This window comes from Mirounga angustirostris, unplaced genomic scaffold (assembly GCF_029215605.1).
Source record: "Mirounga angustirostris isolate CCGP_5_RB_7025 unplaced genomic scaffold, mMirAng1.0.hap1 SCAF_12, whole genome shotgun sequence".
In the NCBI taxonomy this organism is placed as follows: Eukaryota; Metazoa; Chordata; class Mammalia; order Carnivora; family Phocidae; genus Mirounga; species Mirounga angustirostris.
Window position 1 is genome coordinate 101280659 of NW_026991720.1, and position 18164 is coordinate 101298822.

At 51.3% G+C, this 18164-nt stretch overlaps 1 protein-coding gene and 1 non-coding gene across 2 annotated transcripts in view; one reads left to right on the forward strand and one right to left on the reverse strand.

Moving 5' to 3' along the window:
• The first annotated feature begins 1013 nt into the window (after positions 1 to 1013).
• Positions 1014 to 18164, forward strand: part of DDC (dopa decarboxylase) — a 63246-nt gene continuing 46095 nt past the window's right edge. Inside the window, exons 1-5 of the mRNA XM_045864961.2 lie at positions 1014 to 1328; positions 4165 to 4278; positions 6547 to 6666; positions 12480 to 12614; positions 13296 to 13439. Coding sequence (XP_045720917.1) covers positions 1128 to 1328; positions 4165 to 4278; positions 6547 to 6666; positions 12480 to 12614; positions 13296 to 13439 — 714 coding nt within the window. The 5' untranslated portion in view covers positions 1014 to 1127. The remainder of the gene's footprint in view (positions 1329 to 4164; positions 4279 to 6546; positions 6667 to 12479; positions 12615 to 13295; positions 13440 to 18164) is intronic.
• On the reverse strand, positions 15035 to 15171 carry LOC123836224 (U4 spliceosomal RNA). Its single transcript, XR_006788910.1, has one exon. It is a non-coding gene; the product is annotated as a U4 spliceosomal RNA (small nuclear RNA).

The window sequence follows — 18164 nt, forward strand, 5'->3', positions numbered from 1 at the left end:
CCATAAATAAAATAAAATCTGAAGCATACTGTATGATGTGCCTTAGGAAGAAAACACGGGTGTTGGAGAAGCTTCCTGGCATGAGTTATCGTGCAGTTGGCCATGAGTCCAAACTTAATTATGAATATCAAATAAAGGATCTTTAAAAAATTACAACAGGGCGCCTGGGTGGCTCAGTCGGTTAAGCGACTGCCTTCGGCTCAGGTCATGATCCCAGGGTCCTGGGATCGAGTCCCACATCGGGCTCCCTGCTCTGCGGGGAGCCTGCTTCTCCCTCTCCCCCTCCCCCTGCTGGTGTTCCCTCTCTCGTTGTGTCTCTCTCTGTCAAATAAATAAATAAAATCTTTAAAAAATAAAAAAATAAATAAATAAAAAATTACAACAATATTGTGTACTGATTGGTTGACCTATCTGTGACCAGAGATTCCGGATCCTCACCCTGCATTTCCCCTGGGGAATGCTGTGATGTCCAAGGAGCCTTTATGGACCCTAACTGCCCCAAGTAACCAGAATCACCTGCGTCTTCCTGATGTCATGAGGAAGGAAAGCGCTGGGTCTGGGATGCAGGTTGCACGCAGGGGTGTGGTCCCAGCTGGGATGGAATCGAAAGGAAGCAGACACAAGCTGGCGGGAGGTTACACACGCCGGGCTCTGGACTGACTGAGCGCTTGACACTCACCATGTGAGTTCACCTCCACACTTTCCTGAGGAATCGGCTTTGTCACCTTCAGCGCTTCTGTGGGCACAGAGGCTCAGAGGGTTATGCTTGCCTGTCTCTGTCCAGCAGCTAGTGAGGGGCAAGGCAGGACTTGGTCGGTGTTTGTCATGAGGGTTGGGATGGACCAGGACAAGAAGTGTGTGCTTCTAGCCCCATTCACTGATGCAGATGGTAAGACGAGAGTAATTGGCCAATGGTAGGTTGAGCGTGGGACTTATGTGTCCAAAATCAGTGGTGCTTCCATCCATCCAGACATGGAGGGAGGTGCTCCCGACCTGGGATCTGGGTATTTCCATCACCGCCCAGGTGGCCCCAGCAGTCAGTTCGCTGGTAACTGCCCCAGTCCAGTTTAGAGGTTGTCATATTTGCTAACTGATTTATTTTCTCTCACTGTGAAGGTTCTGCCACCATGAACTCCAGTGAATTCCGAAGGAGAGGGAAAGAGATGGTGGATTTTGTGGCTGACTACTTGGAAGGCATCGAGGGGCGCCAGGTCTACCCCGATGTGGAGCCCGGCTACCTGCGGCCCCTGATCCCCACCACTGCCCCCGAGGAGCCAGACACATTTGAGGACATCCTCAACGATGTTGAGAAGATAATCATGCCAGGGGTAAGTCTGGACCCAAGGCTGCGAAACAGAAGGGTTAGCATTAAGGTGGCACCTACTGGGAATTGGGCAGGTCACACGTGTTATGCTAGGTGGAGTCCTATGCTAGGCATAGGTCCTCACCTTGCTGGTGAGCCAACGGAGCCAACGGAGGCCCAGAGAGGTTAGGTATTCAGCCTGAGGTCACACAGCTAGTAAGTGATGGGGCCAGGACTGCACCCCGGATTGTGTGGACTCCTAGGGCAATGAGTATGCTTTCCTCCATAGATCCCCAGGTCAGGCCCCACCCTGAGCCCCTGGTACATGCGTGAGCCCTCATAGGACCTTTGGGGGACATAGACCCCTGGTGGTTTGTTTCAAGTAAGTTCCTTGCTCAAAATAAAGCAAGCACATTTCTAACATTCTTGTGTTTAGCAAGGCAAATTGCATGCCTGGAGGAAATAATTTATTTTACTTGAGAATGGGGGGTGTGTGACCCTGCTTCTGTGCAGATTCTGTCCATGGAGGCAGACCTCTTTATCTGAAGCCACTGAGTCATGGGGCCACTGAGCCGGGGCAAGGCTGTTCCTCCAGACCAGAATGCCTCTTTCAGACCTGCTGCTCACTTTCCATCTCCCAGGGGTTTCCCTTGACATTTGGGCTTGGAGCGAAGTGGTGGATTCTCGTTCTCGCCTTTGAGGTTGTGCAAACACACTGAGTCACTCCGCACTACGGCACTAAGCCCTTCCAGGCGAGGTGTGGTTAAATGTCAGGCAGAGGGGGTGGTAAAACACTCTGGGCCTGGGTGGCTCAGACCACAGACATTATTTGCTTCTCATAGTCCCGAGATTGGGAGTGTGAGATCAAGGTGCCAGCAGATTTGGTTCCTGGTAAGGATTCTCAGCCTGGCTTGTGGACGGCCGCCTCTGGGCATCCCTCACACCCCACTCCTAATGTCATTACAGTGTGGGTTAGGGCTTCAGCATAGGAATTTGGGGAGCACAAACATGCCCTCCATAACGGGGGATGTGGGAGACAATAGAATTTGGAGTTTTCTGGCGGTGTGAGAAGGGGGCATTCAGTGTGCAGAGATGCGCTGGGATGTGCACGGTCCTGGGTCCCTGGGTCCCTGGGTGGGTTGCAAGGGACAGTAGATGAGCTCTCGGGGCTCCTGTCTGCAGGTATGCGGAGTGAGCGCAGGAATATCCATCTTGAGTGTGGTTTGAGCATCAGTTGAGCGTGAAAGCAAAGGTTCAGGGATCCCCAGTGGAGAATCACTCCTGTCCTTCGCCAGGTGTCAGGGCAAGCAGGGAGGGGACACAGTGAGGGGCCTTTGGGGGCCCACTCGCACTCCCGTGGGCCCCTTCCTCCTTAGAAATATGGGAATTTATAATTTGCGAAGGCACTGACATGGACATGAATGTATTAGCATTAGATTACTTTTTTCCCCTGGACCTGAATGTTTACTTCTTCCTTCTGATTCTTCAAAGAAATTAAAATATTTTCTGGGCCCCTAAAACTATCTTGTAGGCCCTAGACACTGGACCTGCCATTCCCTATACCCCTTTCAGCTCCAGCAGCAGCCTCTCGTGCCTGAGCCCCCCAGGCTGGGACTGTGCTGAGCTTCTAGCTCTCTCCAGACCATTGCCCCCTCCTTCTTGGTCCCCACAAGCTCCTGGCGACCCCTGCCCCCACCCCAGACCGAATCCCCTGGTCCTCCCTGGGTTTCTGTAGTATGTGTCCATCCCTCCCCTGCTCAGTGCTCCAGGAGCATCCATGCTGGCTCCCCGCCCTCAACCTGGGGTGGGGGTGCTGTGGCAGGAGCAGGACTGGTCTTAAGTCCCCAGGACCGCTCCCAGTTCTCAGAGACTCCCAGTCGGCTACCTTCACAACCAGGGTGATCTTTTGTGCCACATGGGGCCCAATGGACAGTTTGTAACTAGTTTATTAAAGATGTATTCGCATTTTTCTCCAGACCATGAAAATGAGGCGTGTTGGCAAGAATACCTCCACTGCCCAGGGGCGGAGGGTGTCTTTTTTTTTCTTTTTTTAAGATTTTATTTATTTATTTGACAGAGAGAGACACAGGGAGAGAGGGAACACAAGCAGGGGGAGCGGGAGAGGGAGAAGCAGGCTCCCTGCTGAGCAGGGAGCCCGATATGGGGCTCGATCCCGGGACCCTGGGATCATGACCTGAGCCGAAGGCAGACGTTTAATGACTGAGCCACCCAGGCGTCCCGAGGAGGGTGTCTTAAATGCTTTATTTATTCTGTTCCCTCCTGACAGGCTGGTCAACAGCCCCTCCTCCCCCCACTTTCTCCCCTCCCCCATCTTCTTCCCAGACTCTGAGATGTTCCCAGCCAGTCCTGCTTTCCCATTCCCAGCGGGCTTGCTGGGCCCCTGCCTCCCTAACCGGGCATGTCCTTGCACATCTGCTCCCTGCCCCCTGACGCCCTGGTGTGGCCCCACTGCTGCCCCAGCCTGGGCCCCCCCACAGCAAGGCTGGGGACAGAAGAGAGGAGGGATGTGGGGGGTGATGGAGCTAGGGTTGCTGGAGGGGTGACTTGCATAGGAGATTGAGTTGGTGGCAGGAAGACCAGCTGAAGAATCTGTGAAATCGGGTTTGGTTTTTCTTTTCTAATATGGATTTTACCTTTTTAGAGCAGTTTTAGGAAAACGAGGCTTCTAACCAGGGAGATGGGCCTCTGTTGTTGCTCTTTCTCTGCCAAGTGCACCTAACCAGGATATAAGATACAGTGTTGCTTTTTCAAGACCTCACCTGCCGTGTCGGCAAGCAGAGGGGACCTGGGTCCTCCCCACGCGGGGCTGGGCTCCCTCACACCCCAATGTCTCCACACAGGTGACCCACTGGCACAACCCCTACTTCTTCGCCTACTTCCCCACGGCCAACTCGTACCCAGCCCTGCTTGCAGACATACTGTGTGGGGCCATCGGCTGCATCGGCTTCTCCTGGGTGAGCTCGGGGCGACCCTGGGGGATCCTGGCAATGGTGGGAGATGCTGCCGTGGGGACAGGGCTCCTGTGCCCACAGGACCTGAGCAGGTGGTGGTGGCACCTGTGGGAAGGGAGAAGGACTCAGCCTTGGAGAGAGTGCCTCGTAAAGGAACTTGGAATTCCGGGAGATAGAATGAGAGAAAGTCTCCTTTCTGGAAAAGAGCCCAGGTCTGCATAGCAGCACTTCTTCTTTTTAGAGGTACTCGGTATGAATTAAAATCACAGCCAAGGCCCTGGAGTTTCTGCAGCCCACGCCTGGGCATCTGCATTCCTCCCGAGCCTTCCAGAGGATTTCTACATACTCTGCAGCTGCCCGGGGCTCATTCCATCTGTCCGCAGCCTGGAGAGGCCCCCGCCCCATCACCCGCATGGAGTGATGCGGGGCAGGCGGCTCTGGAAATGGGGCCAACTCCTGCCCCCCATGCCAGACGTCCTGGCGCCACCTCATCTGGGGATAAAATACCAGAGGAGCGGCCAGGCTTGGCTCCTCTGTGTGGCTCCCTGCTCCCAGGCCCAGTGCTACTGGAGGGATTCCCTCCTCCCTAAATGCAGAACACTCAGAAGTAGAGCGATGGCCTGCCAACAGCATCGGGGATCCCAGGGCCTCCTGGGTCCAAAGTGCCACCTGGCTCGTGCCTTGGAGCTGAGTGGACGCATGGGTGCTGACTCGTGCTGCCCAAGGACCCAAGGCAGGTGAAGGAGGTGTCGGTTTATGAATGCTTAGTGCCGAGCAGCGGGACCCAGCATCTCCCAGCTCCCCCCAACCTGCCTCGCTTGCTCTTTAGACCGAGACTTCCATCTCTCTGTCTGTCTGTCCGGAGTTGCTGGGGGACGGAGTCAGCCTCCCAGGAAGGGTTGGGGGGGGTCATTCCAGGCTCCCTGCCGTGCCTCTCTGAACTGCTCTCTGCCAGGTGCCGAGAGCAGCATGAACACGGACAGGGTGGCCTCGGTCACCTCCTCCCTTTGTCTTTGCTGAGCACCCCTTTCTGAAGGACACTTTCTTTCATGAGCTAGCTCGCTAGTCCAGAGCCATCCTGTCCCTTTGGGGTGACTCGGTATCTATCCCATGATGTCTGTTCTTTCTGCGGACACTCTGATTTCTCTGGAGCCTGGGAGGGCTGCCTCCCTGCCCCTCGGCTGTGCTGGCCAAGACATGGGTTCCTAATAGTGAGTGCAGTTCCCACGCCTGGAGCTGGTCTTGGCTAGGGTGGGGTAGGACCCTCCCCCAGGGCAGACTAGCAGGGAGAACATTCTGCTCGTTCTTACCAGCCATGCATCATGGGCTGGTGTGCATCCTTGGGTGGGGACCAAGCCAACCTGTCCTCGCCCCTGTGAGATGACAGAGGAGCGTCCAAGATTGCAGAGCACCATCTCGAGCCCATAAAAGGCGAGGTCAGTGACCTGCCCCGGGGGCTCCCAGGGGATTCGGGCCACCTGGAACCCACCTCCCGGACTGCGTCCAGTCTCACTGCTGCTCTCACTTGTGACTATATAGGAGAATCCACCAGTGGGTCTTTCTAGATCCTTCTGTATATACACGGATGTGGCTAGATGGGGCTGCATGTGGTGCTGGTGGAGTGCAGCCCAGTGCACTGGGGTCATTCTGGGCTGTGCCTTCCATCCCGGCCATTCTCCCACGAGTCCTGCTCAAAGGGCACAGGTCTGAAACTCCTTTCAGCTCATTTCAGGCGTCTGAACAGCCTCTGGGGCTGGGAGATTTTAATCTGAGGTTCAGTGGAAGAGTAAACCCTCCTGCTGCTCCCCAAGTCCTGCAAGACCCGGCCCTTGTTTTGACACCAGCCTCTAGAGATGGGGGATGGGGAGGTCACCGTCCCTCCTGGGGCAGATCTGGGATCTGGGGATTGTGGTTCCCTCAGTTCTTTGAGGGCGAGAAAGAAGAGGGATGGCGTGTGTGCTAAGCACTCCACACAGCACGTGCCCAGAGCGGCCCCCCCCTATTGCTTCAGAGCTTCCAGAGCGAGGGGTCCTGTGGCTGTGCCCACTCGGTGGGTAAGAGGGGAGTGGGGGGAGGACAAGTCTCAGCTGATGCTTCTCCCTGGGACCCCTGGGTGGGAGAGCATGCCATCACATTAACCCTACCCAGGGATGGGCCTTTTGCAAATGTTTAAGCCTTTGTATGAGACTGATGCTGAGATCCTAAGTGACAGAGCGTACCCGTCCATGACAAGCCAGCAGGTGGCTGATTCTGGGCTTCCCTCCCTGCTAGGCCGCGAGTCCGGCGTGCACAGAGCTGGAGACCGTGATGATGGACTGGCTGGGGAAGATGCTGAAGCTGCCAGAGGCATTTTTGGCGGGGCAAGTGGGAGAAGGGGGCGGAGTGATCCAGGTAAGCAGCAGGGGAGGGGTGTTCAGCTTCCCAGGATGCTGAGGGTGACGTCCTAGGGCCATAGTGGCAGGTGGAAAAAAAAGAGGTGCTTGAGCTTCCTGTGTGTCCTTCTGGGGAACAAGCAGTCAGGAAGCCTCTGGATCTGGATTTGGGTCCTGGCGCTCTCTGTCCCTCCCTCCCCCAGGCTCCATAGATCAAAGTGGCGCCTGAGCACTTTGCAGGCATTAATTCGTTTAATTCTACAAAAGACTAGGAATTAGGGGCCATTTTAACACCATTTGACAGGCAAGGGCACTGAGGTGCAGAGCCATGGGGTGACTGGCCCACCAGCCCCCCCCAGCCCCCTGATGGTAAGTTCTAGAGCTGGGCTCTGAGCCTACATCTGTCTGACTGCAGAGCCATGACTGCCACCACCCCGATCACTGTCCTTTGAGCAGGGAGCGCAACTGTGACAGAGTCCTTCCACAGCTTCTAGAAAGTTCTATGTCAATGAGAACCAAGGTCACTTGACGTTGCTGCCTTTTCTACGCACCGTGTCATTCATTCTCTTCTTTGGACGTGTGTTGTTGACAGCAATGATGTCCAAGGCATTGCCAGGGACAAGTCAGGCACCAGGGATAGTCCCCTCCCCCCGGGAGCCTCTGGACAAATGCACCAAGGAGATGTGGGCTTTGTGCTCTTTCTATTTCCCAGCATGCACGATGGGCTCTGTTGAACCCACCACCCTCCTTGACATCATTTTTCTGGTGTCAAGTATATGACATTGAAATTGGGAAAGCACCGTTGAATTTAAAGGCTCCGGGACTCAGGTAAAGCAACTGTGAATCTGCCCATGGGCCAGTGGAAGTGCTGAGGCCCGGATTGTGTGCCATCACCTGTCTGGTGTGGCCAAAGTCAAGTAGGAAGCAAGCCCCCACTGCCCGGTGCTGGCCTGCTGCTCACCCAGACCAGGGCTTCTGACTTCCGTGTGTCCGTTTTCTGTTGCTGTTCCTGCGAATTTTGGTGGCTTAAAACAGCACAAACCTGGGGCGCCTGGGTGGCTCAGTCGTTAAGCCTCTGCCTTCAGCTCCGGTCATGATCTCAGGGTCCTGGGATCGAGCCCCGCATCGGGCTCCCTGCTCAGCTGGGAGCCTGCTTCTCCCTCTGCCTCTGCCCCTCCCCGCTGCTTGTGCTCTCTCTCTCCTTCTCTGACAAATAAATAAATAAAATCAGAAAAACAAACAAACAGCACAAACCTATCATCTTACAATTCTGTAGCTCAGGCGTCTGACACCCAGGAAGCTCCAGGTGAGCATCTTGCATTGCCTTTTCTAGTTTCTGGAAGCTTCCCACAGTGCTGGGCCATGGCCCCTTCTCCATCTCCAAAGCCCACAGCGTTCCATCTCTCTGACCCCTCTTTCTCAGTCACGTCTCCCTCTGACTACAGATGAGGAAGGTTCTCCACTTTCAGGAGCCCCCTCAAATAATCCAAGATAATCCTGTGTCACGGCTCTTAATCACATCGGCAAGATCCCTGTCTCCACGTAAACACTCACAGCTTTGGGATTAAGACCTGGACATCTTTGGGAGGCCTTATTTGGCCAACTGCACGCACTTTGCGTCAGAGTCACGGAGGGAGTCCTAGACCCGACCCCTCGAGCTTGGACTCGGCAGGTCTTGGCTCAGGAAGGGGCATTCCTGGGCCCAGCTCAGGTCACTCCGAAGAGCCACGTGCTGGGACTGCTGGCTGACTTCTTTGTGGCCAACAGGCCACTGTGGCCAGGCTCGGAGCCCTTCCCTCTGTCCTCTCCTGCCTTCCCGTCTCTGGTTCTCGAAACTTCCATCCTCCGACACTGATTCTGAGCAGGTTTCAGTTTGAGGCCGTGAGCCAGCCTTAAACGTGAACACAGTAAAACAAGGATTTCCTCACAAGGGCAAACTATTTCAGCTCCCTGGACCCAGGGCGAGGCTGTCATGTACCTGCTGGCCTCAGGGAGGGAGGCTGCGCCCCTCCCCTGCTCCTCACCTTGGAAGAGGTTGGCGGCTCTGCAAACTCCAGAACAGCCGACCTGGTTCTCCAGAGGCCACCACGGCAGTCCCTCCTCTAAGGAAGGGCAGAGTCCGGGTACTGACAGAAGAGCAGGCGGCCGCAGCGGGCAGAAGGAGAGCAGAGTTTCGGGGAGGGGACTTTGGCTTTGAATCCTACTTGACTCAGTTCCAGGTCTGGGGAGAGCTCACACTCCCGGCCACCTGGATGCTGGTGGCAGACTTTACTTTTCCTTTGTAATTCCACACAGTGTGCCCAGATCCACTTTTCTCATCTGTCCCATTCACTCTGAGCGCCCCCCACCCCCTTCCGCCCCCCTGTTGGGTGAGCCCTATTAATCCAGACTCAGCTCCTTCTTCCCCGCCCCGGGGAAGTCTTGCTTCTGCTGCACCTGTTACTGTGGGCCGCCCTCCCAAAAGCCCTTTGTGGGTTTTCCAGGACCTTCCATTTTCCACAAGGCGGCCACCTCTCCCGTCATTTCCAGCTTTCTTTGGAGGAAATTGCTCATCGTTGTCTCCACACCCGTTTCCATTTTCCACATTGCCCGTTTATCCCTTCAAGATCCACTTTGGTTCTGCTATTCCTCTTTACAAAAGTGTCGTCCCCTTTTCATTCATGAAAACCAGACCCATGGGACTCCTGGGGGCATCAGTCGGTTAAGTGTCTGCCTTCGGCTCCAGTCATGATCCCTGAGATGGGGCCCCAAAACGGGCTCCCTGCTCAACAGGGAGTCTGCTTCTCCCTCTCCTTTTCCCCCTGCTTGTGCTCTCGCTCTCTCTGACAAAAAAAAAAAAAAAAAAAGATAGAGAAAAGCAGAACTTGACAGTAAAAATGGAAAAGATACAGGACCGTTTTGGGGGCAGACTTCTGGTATTATTTCAGTCCTTGCAGGTGTGTGTGTGTGTGTGTATGTGTGTGTACAAGATTGGGATAATACAATATTTTCTGGATGGTATTTTAGCCACTATTTTGTTGGGAGCTTTTCCCATCCTTTGAGGATATTATTGCATTATTTTCTACGATGCGTCACAGTTTATGTAAATAATACATGACATACATTGTATCAGATTTTCCCCTTTATAAATAACATCTCAGAGGATACCATTTAGGGCAAGTGCAACGATCTTCTAAGGAAATTATCGCCTTCCTGCTGAGGCTCTCTGAATTAAGACCGTATCCACTGTTCATGCTCCACAAAAAGTCAAAAAAAAAAAAACCCCACAAAAATAAAAAGAGTGTTTCTGGGTCATTGGATCTTACGACTAAAACAATTTCGCATTCGGCTCTTTTCAGCCGGTCGAGATGATTCTTCTAATTTGATGCTTCTCAAAAATCTTACAAATACCCCATAATCTCAGGCATGCCCTTTATATCAACAGTGACTTTTTACTGAATGCCCTCTCTGGGCTAGGCTTATTCCTAGTGCTTCATGCGATCCTCTTTCAACCTGCAAATAGTTACGAGGGTTGACTGCATTATCAATGACTTCTCATCGCTGAGGAACCTGGAGCCAAGAAAGGGAGCGTATCGTGCCCAAGAGCGCAAGCTAGCTAGAGGCAAGGCAAGGACAAATTCCACCAGCTCATCTGTGACTCTTGGTTTGGGTTAGAGTATCCAGAGGTTCATCTTGCAATTATCCTTACTTTAAAGACAATCCCATTTTGCAGAGGCACCGGCCGCCCCAGCATCAGTTGGGAATCATCCTGGCATCTCTTGGCCCCTGGGGTCAAATCCTCCTTCGAGCCCAGGTCCCTCCGTGTTGCTATATGAGCGCATGCAACCGTGTCTTTCTGCAGCAGGAAGCCCACACTGCCCAGCTGACGAGGCTGATTGTCTGCAATCTGTGAGACCCAGACAGCACCACGGCCTGGTGACTGCCGCGGGGCCAGAGCTGTGGAGGGACGCTGCGCCCCTCCAGGCCATAGTCCCAGCTTCTAGACATCAGCACGGTGACGGGCAACAGAGTCAAATGGCAAGTCATCCTCTGAGCTGGACAAACCGGGCCGGAAAATGGTCTCTTAATTGGGTCTGAAAGCTCTTGTGGAAGAAGAGCCAGTTGCTCGCCGTGTGTGTGGTAACCCTTGAAACACCCAGAGGAGGAAAGGGCGGTTCTGGCCCCTGAGTCACTTGTCACCAGCATTTCCTTCTGCTTCGTAGCCGGCTTGCCATGGCAACCTTTGTCCCTGCTGCAGTAAAGCTAAGATGTCATTACACAGCCTCAGTTCCAGAACAGACCCCCTGCTCCTCTCTCCCGGGCAAAGCTCAGCTCAGCTTTCCACAAAGGGCCAGAAATCTGCCTGAATCTGACTTCAGGGCCGGAGCCTGTGGGCTGCCCGGGAGCCCCTGAGCTCTGGAGACTCCACTGAGGATTTCATTCTTTCGTTGGGCATTGTATGGGTTCAATCACTTTTGGCTGCGTGAAGGACGGGAGCTTTGTCTCAGCACATGGACAGAGCGGAGAGGCAAACCCCATAATGAATTAGCACGGCAATTCAAAGCCTTTCCTTAGCAAGTGGTTCAGGGGAGAACAGATCTTTGGGGGTCAAGGCCGCAGGCAGAGGGTGGGAGGTAGGGAGGGGGCTGCAATCCCACATGGGTGTTGGGGACCGAACAAGGCAGATGATCCCAGCACTCAGAAGCTGTGTCTTTCGGGAAGCTTCTCCTGGTTCTCTTCCGATGAGAAGGAATGAGCCAGTGGATCCAGGACACACACACTGTGGGGCACAGGAGGAAGCCCAGGCCACTGGAGTGGGAGGTCCAGTGCCTGCCCTCAGGGAGCTTGGATTCCCTGTGATGGCCCATTTAGCCTTGCCAGCCCTGTTTCTTCACTTTGCTGTATGAGCGCAGGCAACCGTGTCTGTTCATGGCAGGAAGCCCACCCTTCCCAGCGGACAAGGCTGATCGCAACAATCTGTGAGGCCCCAGACAGCCCCGCGCGGTCACCAAGCCCACGTCCAGAACCTTTGTTCTAATACCACTTCTACAGTGATTGCTCAAGACAAGATGGCCTGAAGAAGTGCAAAACCCACCTCACAGGCCAAATTAAGAAGATCGTATCGTGTATACTTGAGTCCATGCATTTGAGCTACAAAACTCCCGAGTCAATGTATTTATGTTCAAACTTCACCCTCCTCCCTGTAGGATATGTGTTGGCTTAGAAGAATGAGTAAAAGCATCGAAATGGTAAAACAGAAGAGGAAATCAGGATCGCTGAAGGGAAAGGAAGATGAAATGTTAACGGGGGAGGTTGAGCTAATGATTTTCTTGTACATTTCTCTGCAAAAACCCTAAAATCTTACAAATCTCTCATACTCGACCAAAATCTACCTTCTTTTATTTTTTTCCTTTCTAATGTTAATACTGTCCTGCTCCTGGGTTTCTTCTAGGATTTACTTAAGATGCAGTGATCATGAGCGGTGGTGATCATGAGCAGTGGGAAGGGGGGACATGGCCATATATGTGGGGACCCCCCTCCTGCCTGGAAGGCAGCTGGGACTCCCTGCTATCCCTGCCACTTGCTAGCTGCTCACCTGGACCAAGTTAGACCCTCTCTTGCTGGGCATCCATTTCCCACCTGATGATGACAGAATTAAAAAACACAGTTATTTCGCAAATTACAGGGGCAGGCATAGTGAGGTGGAATCCGCTTCCTACGCGCAGGGCAATCAGCTTTGCAGCTTCAGATTCCTCTTTTAAGAAAAATAAGGATGCTAATGCCTCCCAACAGTTTCAACACTGATTCCTTTGCTGCCCCTCAAAGCTCATCGCGACCTTTTCTTCGATCCAGGGAAGTGCCAGTGAGGCCACTCTGGTGGCTTTGCTGGCCGCTCGGACCAAGGTGGTGCGCCGCCTCCAGGCTGCCTCCCCGGGGCTGACGCAGGGCGCCATCATGGAAAAGCTAGTGGCCTACTCATCGGATCAGGTGAGTGCAAAGCCCCACTGAGCCTCTAAGATCTGAATCTTTGTTTTGTGTCCAATCCAATCCAAACAAAACCATGCGGCGTTTCAGACATTTCCACAGCCGTGCTTGGACATGGGTGTTTGATATTCTGTCAGTGTGCATGTGAGTTCATGCAGGTCCAGGGGGGTAACCGGCCAGGGTCACAGGGGGGAGCGCCTGGGGAGCTTGGAATCCTGCACCTCCTGTCGGCCATTGGGAGCCACAGCGGGATCCAGACCCCAGGACAGAGTCGAAGAGGAGACAGTGATGGTGGGAGCCACAGGGCAGAGAGGGGCACCTTCAGTAAGAGCTGGCCTTCCTGGGAGGCCCCGAGCCACAATGGATCCACCATCCCACAATGGTGCCGTGTCCTTGCTCCTTTTCTCCAGAAACCATGTGCTGAGCGTGGCCCCCAAGCGGCCCAAGGCCCCATGGTGAGAGGAGCCCCCAGATAAGAACCTGGGTGTCTCACTCTGCTCACTGCTTGCTCACTAATCTGAAAAGCGAGATTCCACAGAACCCGAGACAACACCGGGAATGAGGTGCAGGGGGGACGCAGAGGGCCTGCAGCATGGGGAGCTCTCTGCAGAGCCGGGGGCTCATGGCCACTGCACACGGCACGCACATGCATGCAAGAATCTAACTCCGATGCCTTCCTTCCAGGCACACTCCTCGGTGGAAAGAGCCGGATTAATCGGAGGAGTGAAAATAAAAGCCATCCCTTCGGATGGCAAGTTTGCCATGCGTGCTTCTGCCCTGCAGGAGGCCCTGGAGAGAGACAAAGCGGAGGGCCTGATTCCTTTCTTCGTAAGTCAACCAGGCATGTTGGGTATGGGCCCCTGGGAGTCTCCGAGCCCTGCCTGGGCCTGCGGCAGGGCCCTGCTTGCCGTGCTGGTCACAGGCTATACGGTCCTTGTGTGGCCATGTGGCCACTCCTTGAGGGAGGCTGGAGCAACACTCCATTTAATTTTCCGTCCGCCTGCCTAATCCCAGAAAGAAGGCAACAGGGCACCTGGCCCGGAGGATCCCGATAAGCCAAGAAGTCTTATTTCTGCTCCTGTTAAAAGTGACACCAGGTGATCATCCCTTGACTGCCCTCTGTGCCAATGTAGATGCTCTGTCATGAGGAATGGATGATGGACCAGTGAACCAAATTAAAAATAAAACCCAGAAGGCCTCACCGCCTAGATCAGTATTCTTAGCAGATACCAAGATGCGTCACTTGCAAGAGATGTGTTGCAAGCAATTATCGGTAAAATATCTAACTAGACAAATAGCACCAGGTTTCTGCCCATCTTGTGCACAAATGGGCATTTTCCAGTGGGGAGGAAATACTTGGTGTTGTAACTGGAGCAGTTAGACATGGGAGTTGTCACACCCCATGAGGCCACTGTGGGATGCAATGTCGTGTGTCGTGACAATTAATAGTGATCTTGGCCCTAGCCTTGTGGTGTTCAACCTGGCTGCACACCAGACATACCTGGGGAGTGTTGAAAATATATTGATGCCCAGGCCCTGCCCCAGTTACTTTTACCAGAATTTCTGGAGAGGGAGCCAGGCCTTAGAAGCTCTTCATAGCCGGGGCGCCTGGGTGGTTCCATGGGTTAAGCGTCCGACTCTTGATTTTGGCTCAAGTCATGATCTCAGGGTCCTAGAATCGAGCCCAGAATTGGGCTCCACACTGGGTGTGGAGTCTGCTTGAGATTCCCTCTCCCTCTGCCCTGCCCTCCCCCAAATAAAAAAATAAATAAATCTTAAAAAGAAACGGAAGCTTTACATAACAATTTCAAGATGCTCATATGCCTCCTGAACAGTCCTCGGTGTCTGAGCGTTTCCTAGCTGTTAGAGCAATCTAGGTTTGGTAGACTTTTATGGGCTGCGTGTTACTCATGCCCACTATTTTTTTAATTTAAGGTTTAATCTCCGAGACAAGCTTTTTTTTTCTCCAAAAAAATTGTTCCTATCAATGCAAATGAACTACCCCTCGTTGAAAATCTAACTTGTGACTGGGGAAGGCATGGAGGGTATGGTTTGATACAAAATTTGATCCTGATTTATGGAGTTCCCAGGGGGAATCCAGATCATCTATACCAATAATTACACTGTAGAGGGATGAAGAAGATTCAGATGTAGCTCGTGGGAGGAGCTGATGGCCAAGGCAGGTGTCTGCCTGCGATCAAGGCTGGCCCAGAGGTCATCTGAGTCACCCTGTCCTGCTTCATTTCCGTGTGCTGCATGACACCCATATTTATTTGTGTATTTGTTTGCTGCCTCCTTCTTCCCACCGTACTGCAAACTATGTGAAGGGAGGGTCCGTGTAATCAACGCGTTATCCCAGCTCCTGGAACCTGCCCCTGACACTTAGCAGACGCTCAATAAATATTTGTCAAAGATTTGGAAGGGAGATCATTCTTGTTAGAAAGACTACCTTTAAAATTCCCACATACAATTTCAGGATAGTTTGGGAAAAGTTTTCAATTAGCAATAATCACGCCTCGGATAAACCTCATTGGCTACGATACTGCCACTGCGCAAAGCTTTCAGGATAGTTTGAAAGGACTCTATTTAAACGAGGTAAATATTTTTGAAGCTGTACCAGCAATCTTCTAAGACTCATTAGAATATCCCGCCTAAGGAAAAATAAATATATTAAGACCCACTCTTGCAGATTTGAAGAACGAAAGCAATGGAATAGACCACATAAAATGATGAGAAGATTTCATTTCATAAAACCTACAAAACTCATGGGACACCTGGGTGGCTCAGTAGGTTACGTGTCTGCCTTTGGCTCAGGTCATAATCCTAGGGTCCTGGGATCGAGTCCTGAGTTGGTCTCCTTGCTCAGCGGAGAGTCTCCTTCTCCCTCTCCCTCTGCCTGCCACTCCCCCTGCTTGTGCGTGCTTGCTCTCTGACAAATAAATAAAATCTTTAAAAAAAAAAAACAAACCACAAAACTCATAAACAAAATAAAAAGACAAATGTTGGCAGGAAATAGAATGTATATTATAAAGTAAATCTTAGAGGAGGCTCACATCTCAATAAGCAAATAGGCAACATTCCAGTGGGAAAACACAAAATACAAAAACAGCTGGTTCCCCTTTCAATCACAGCAAAGCGAGAACACAAATCAGTTTCCATCTTCTAATAACCAAGGCCGTGCAAATCGGCTCTTGAGAGAGGCATGAGAGCATCCCAGCTGTGGGGGTAGACATACCCATGACTTCTTTTGTGGCCGGCTAGGTTTCTCTTACGTAGTTTAAGGTTTTAGTAGTCAGCCACACTCACATCTGGAATTGTCCAAACTTCCTGCAGAATGACCCATGTATCCTTGAGAGATGCTCCCTTAGTCTTCTGCTTGAACTGACGTCCCTGCAATGACGTCTGGTTTCCATTGGTTAGTCAGTGGTCCCGGGATACATTGTTTCCTTTTTTGTGTACCTTTCTGTTCTCATACTTGTATCTCCTGTAGGCAGTAGGCCCTTGTTGCTGGGTTATTGTTTTTTGTCTTTTCATCTGTTTATAAATCCAACATGACAGTTTTTCTTAATTTTCTCCATTTACCTAAGGAAATTATCGATACATTTAAAAGCATTTCTACAATCTTACTATTTGTTTTCCATCTGGTCCGCCTCTCATATGATGGTTTTTCTAGGCTTTCTTGTCTTAGACTATCAAATGTTTTATGTTATTCCATTTTCTTCATTTTTAGCTTACGAGCTTTATCTTATTTTATTATTACGCCTCCCCTCCCCTTTTGTGCTATTATTGTTATATATTTTAATTCTACATATATTTAAAATCCCATGAGACATCGTTATTTTATATAGCCGATATTTATTTATATAAATCTCATATTTCTCTTTCTGCTGATCTTTCTTTCCTGCATTTTCTTACTTTCATCTGGGATCATTTTTTTTTTCTGTCTGAAAAATTGTCTTGAGAATTTTGCACTTTGATACAATTGCCTCCGTTCTTGTTTTTCTGAAAATGTCTTTACTTTGCCTTCGCTTTCGAATGATATTTTTGCTGGGTCTGGAGTTCCAGGGTGGACGGTCTTTTCTTTTGGCAGATTAAATACATGAGCCCATTGGACATCGGTTGTCAGTCTCAGAGTGGCTTTTAGGCATGTAGTGTGGAAACGTGACTTTTTCCCTCTGGCGGCTTGTAGCATTTGCTTTTTGTCTTTGTGTCTAGGCGGTTTTGGTAGGATGCAAACCAATTGTTTCTTTGTGCTGATTCTCTTTGGGTTTCACAGAACTTCCAGAATCTGTGATTTGTCATTTCTTTGGGGAAATCGTCAGTTGGGGAAGTTCTTTTTTTTTTTTTTTAAGATTTATTTATTTATTTGAGAGAGAGAGAGAATGAGTGGAGGGAGGGGCAGAGGGAGAGGGAGAGAGAGAAACTCAAGCAGACTTCCCGCTGAATGCGGAGCCAGACGAGGGGCTCAGTCTCACGACCCTGAGATCATGACCTGAGCCAAAACCAAGAGTCAGACGCTCAACCAAGCTACCCAGGTGCCCCTATAGCTCTCTTAAAAAAAAAAAAAAAATCACTGAATAGTATTCCATTGTCTGGATGTACCTATCAAAGGACATTAAGATGCACCCATTTCTGAGTCAGGGGTTTTCCAGCACCACCAAGCAATTAACTCAGTTCTGATACTATTTACCAGGAGACAGCATTAGACCCCACAGGCGAAGGGCTCAGTCCTACAAGACTGCCCCACTTCAGTTGCCACTTGTAACTCCAGGTTGTCACGTGATCAACAGCTATAGATCAGAAATTTCAGGGAGCCCCATCCTTGGGTTTGATTACAGTGTTAGAGCAGCTCACAGAACTCAGATACACATTTGACTTGCTAAATCACTGGTTTGTTATAAAAGGATATAACTCAGAAACAACCAGATGAAAGAGATGCCTGAGGCAAGGTCTGGGGAAGGGGTATGGAGCTTCCATGCCCTCTCCTGCTGCCATTCTCTCCAAATCTCCACTTGTTCACCAGCCTTGAAGCTCTCCAAACCCCCTTTGGGGTTTTTATGGAGGCTTCACTACACAAGCACAATTGATTGAATCGTTGGTCACTGGTGATTGAACTCAACCATCAGCCCCCTCCCCTCCCTGGAGGTCAGGGGTAGGGCTTAATAGTTCCAATACTCTAATAACAGGATTAGTTCTCTTGGCAGCTAGCCAGCATCCATGGGCAACGGAGCAGCTTTTTAAAAGTCACCTCATTAACATGACAGAAGATACCTTTGTGGCCTTCAGTGCTTAGGAAATTCCAAGGGTTTTAGGAGCTCTGTGTCAGAAATGGGGGCAAAGACCAAATATGTATTTCTCCTTATAAATCACAGTATCGCAGACATCTTGGTTGTTTCTAAGTTTTGGCAATTATTTAAAAAGTGCTATGAACACTCATGTGCAGATATTTGTGTGGACATAACTTTTCACTTTGTTTGGGTAAATAAACAGGAACACATGTAATTGCTAGATCATATGGCAAGAGAGAGTTTAGTGTTATGAGAAACTGCCAGG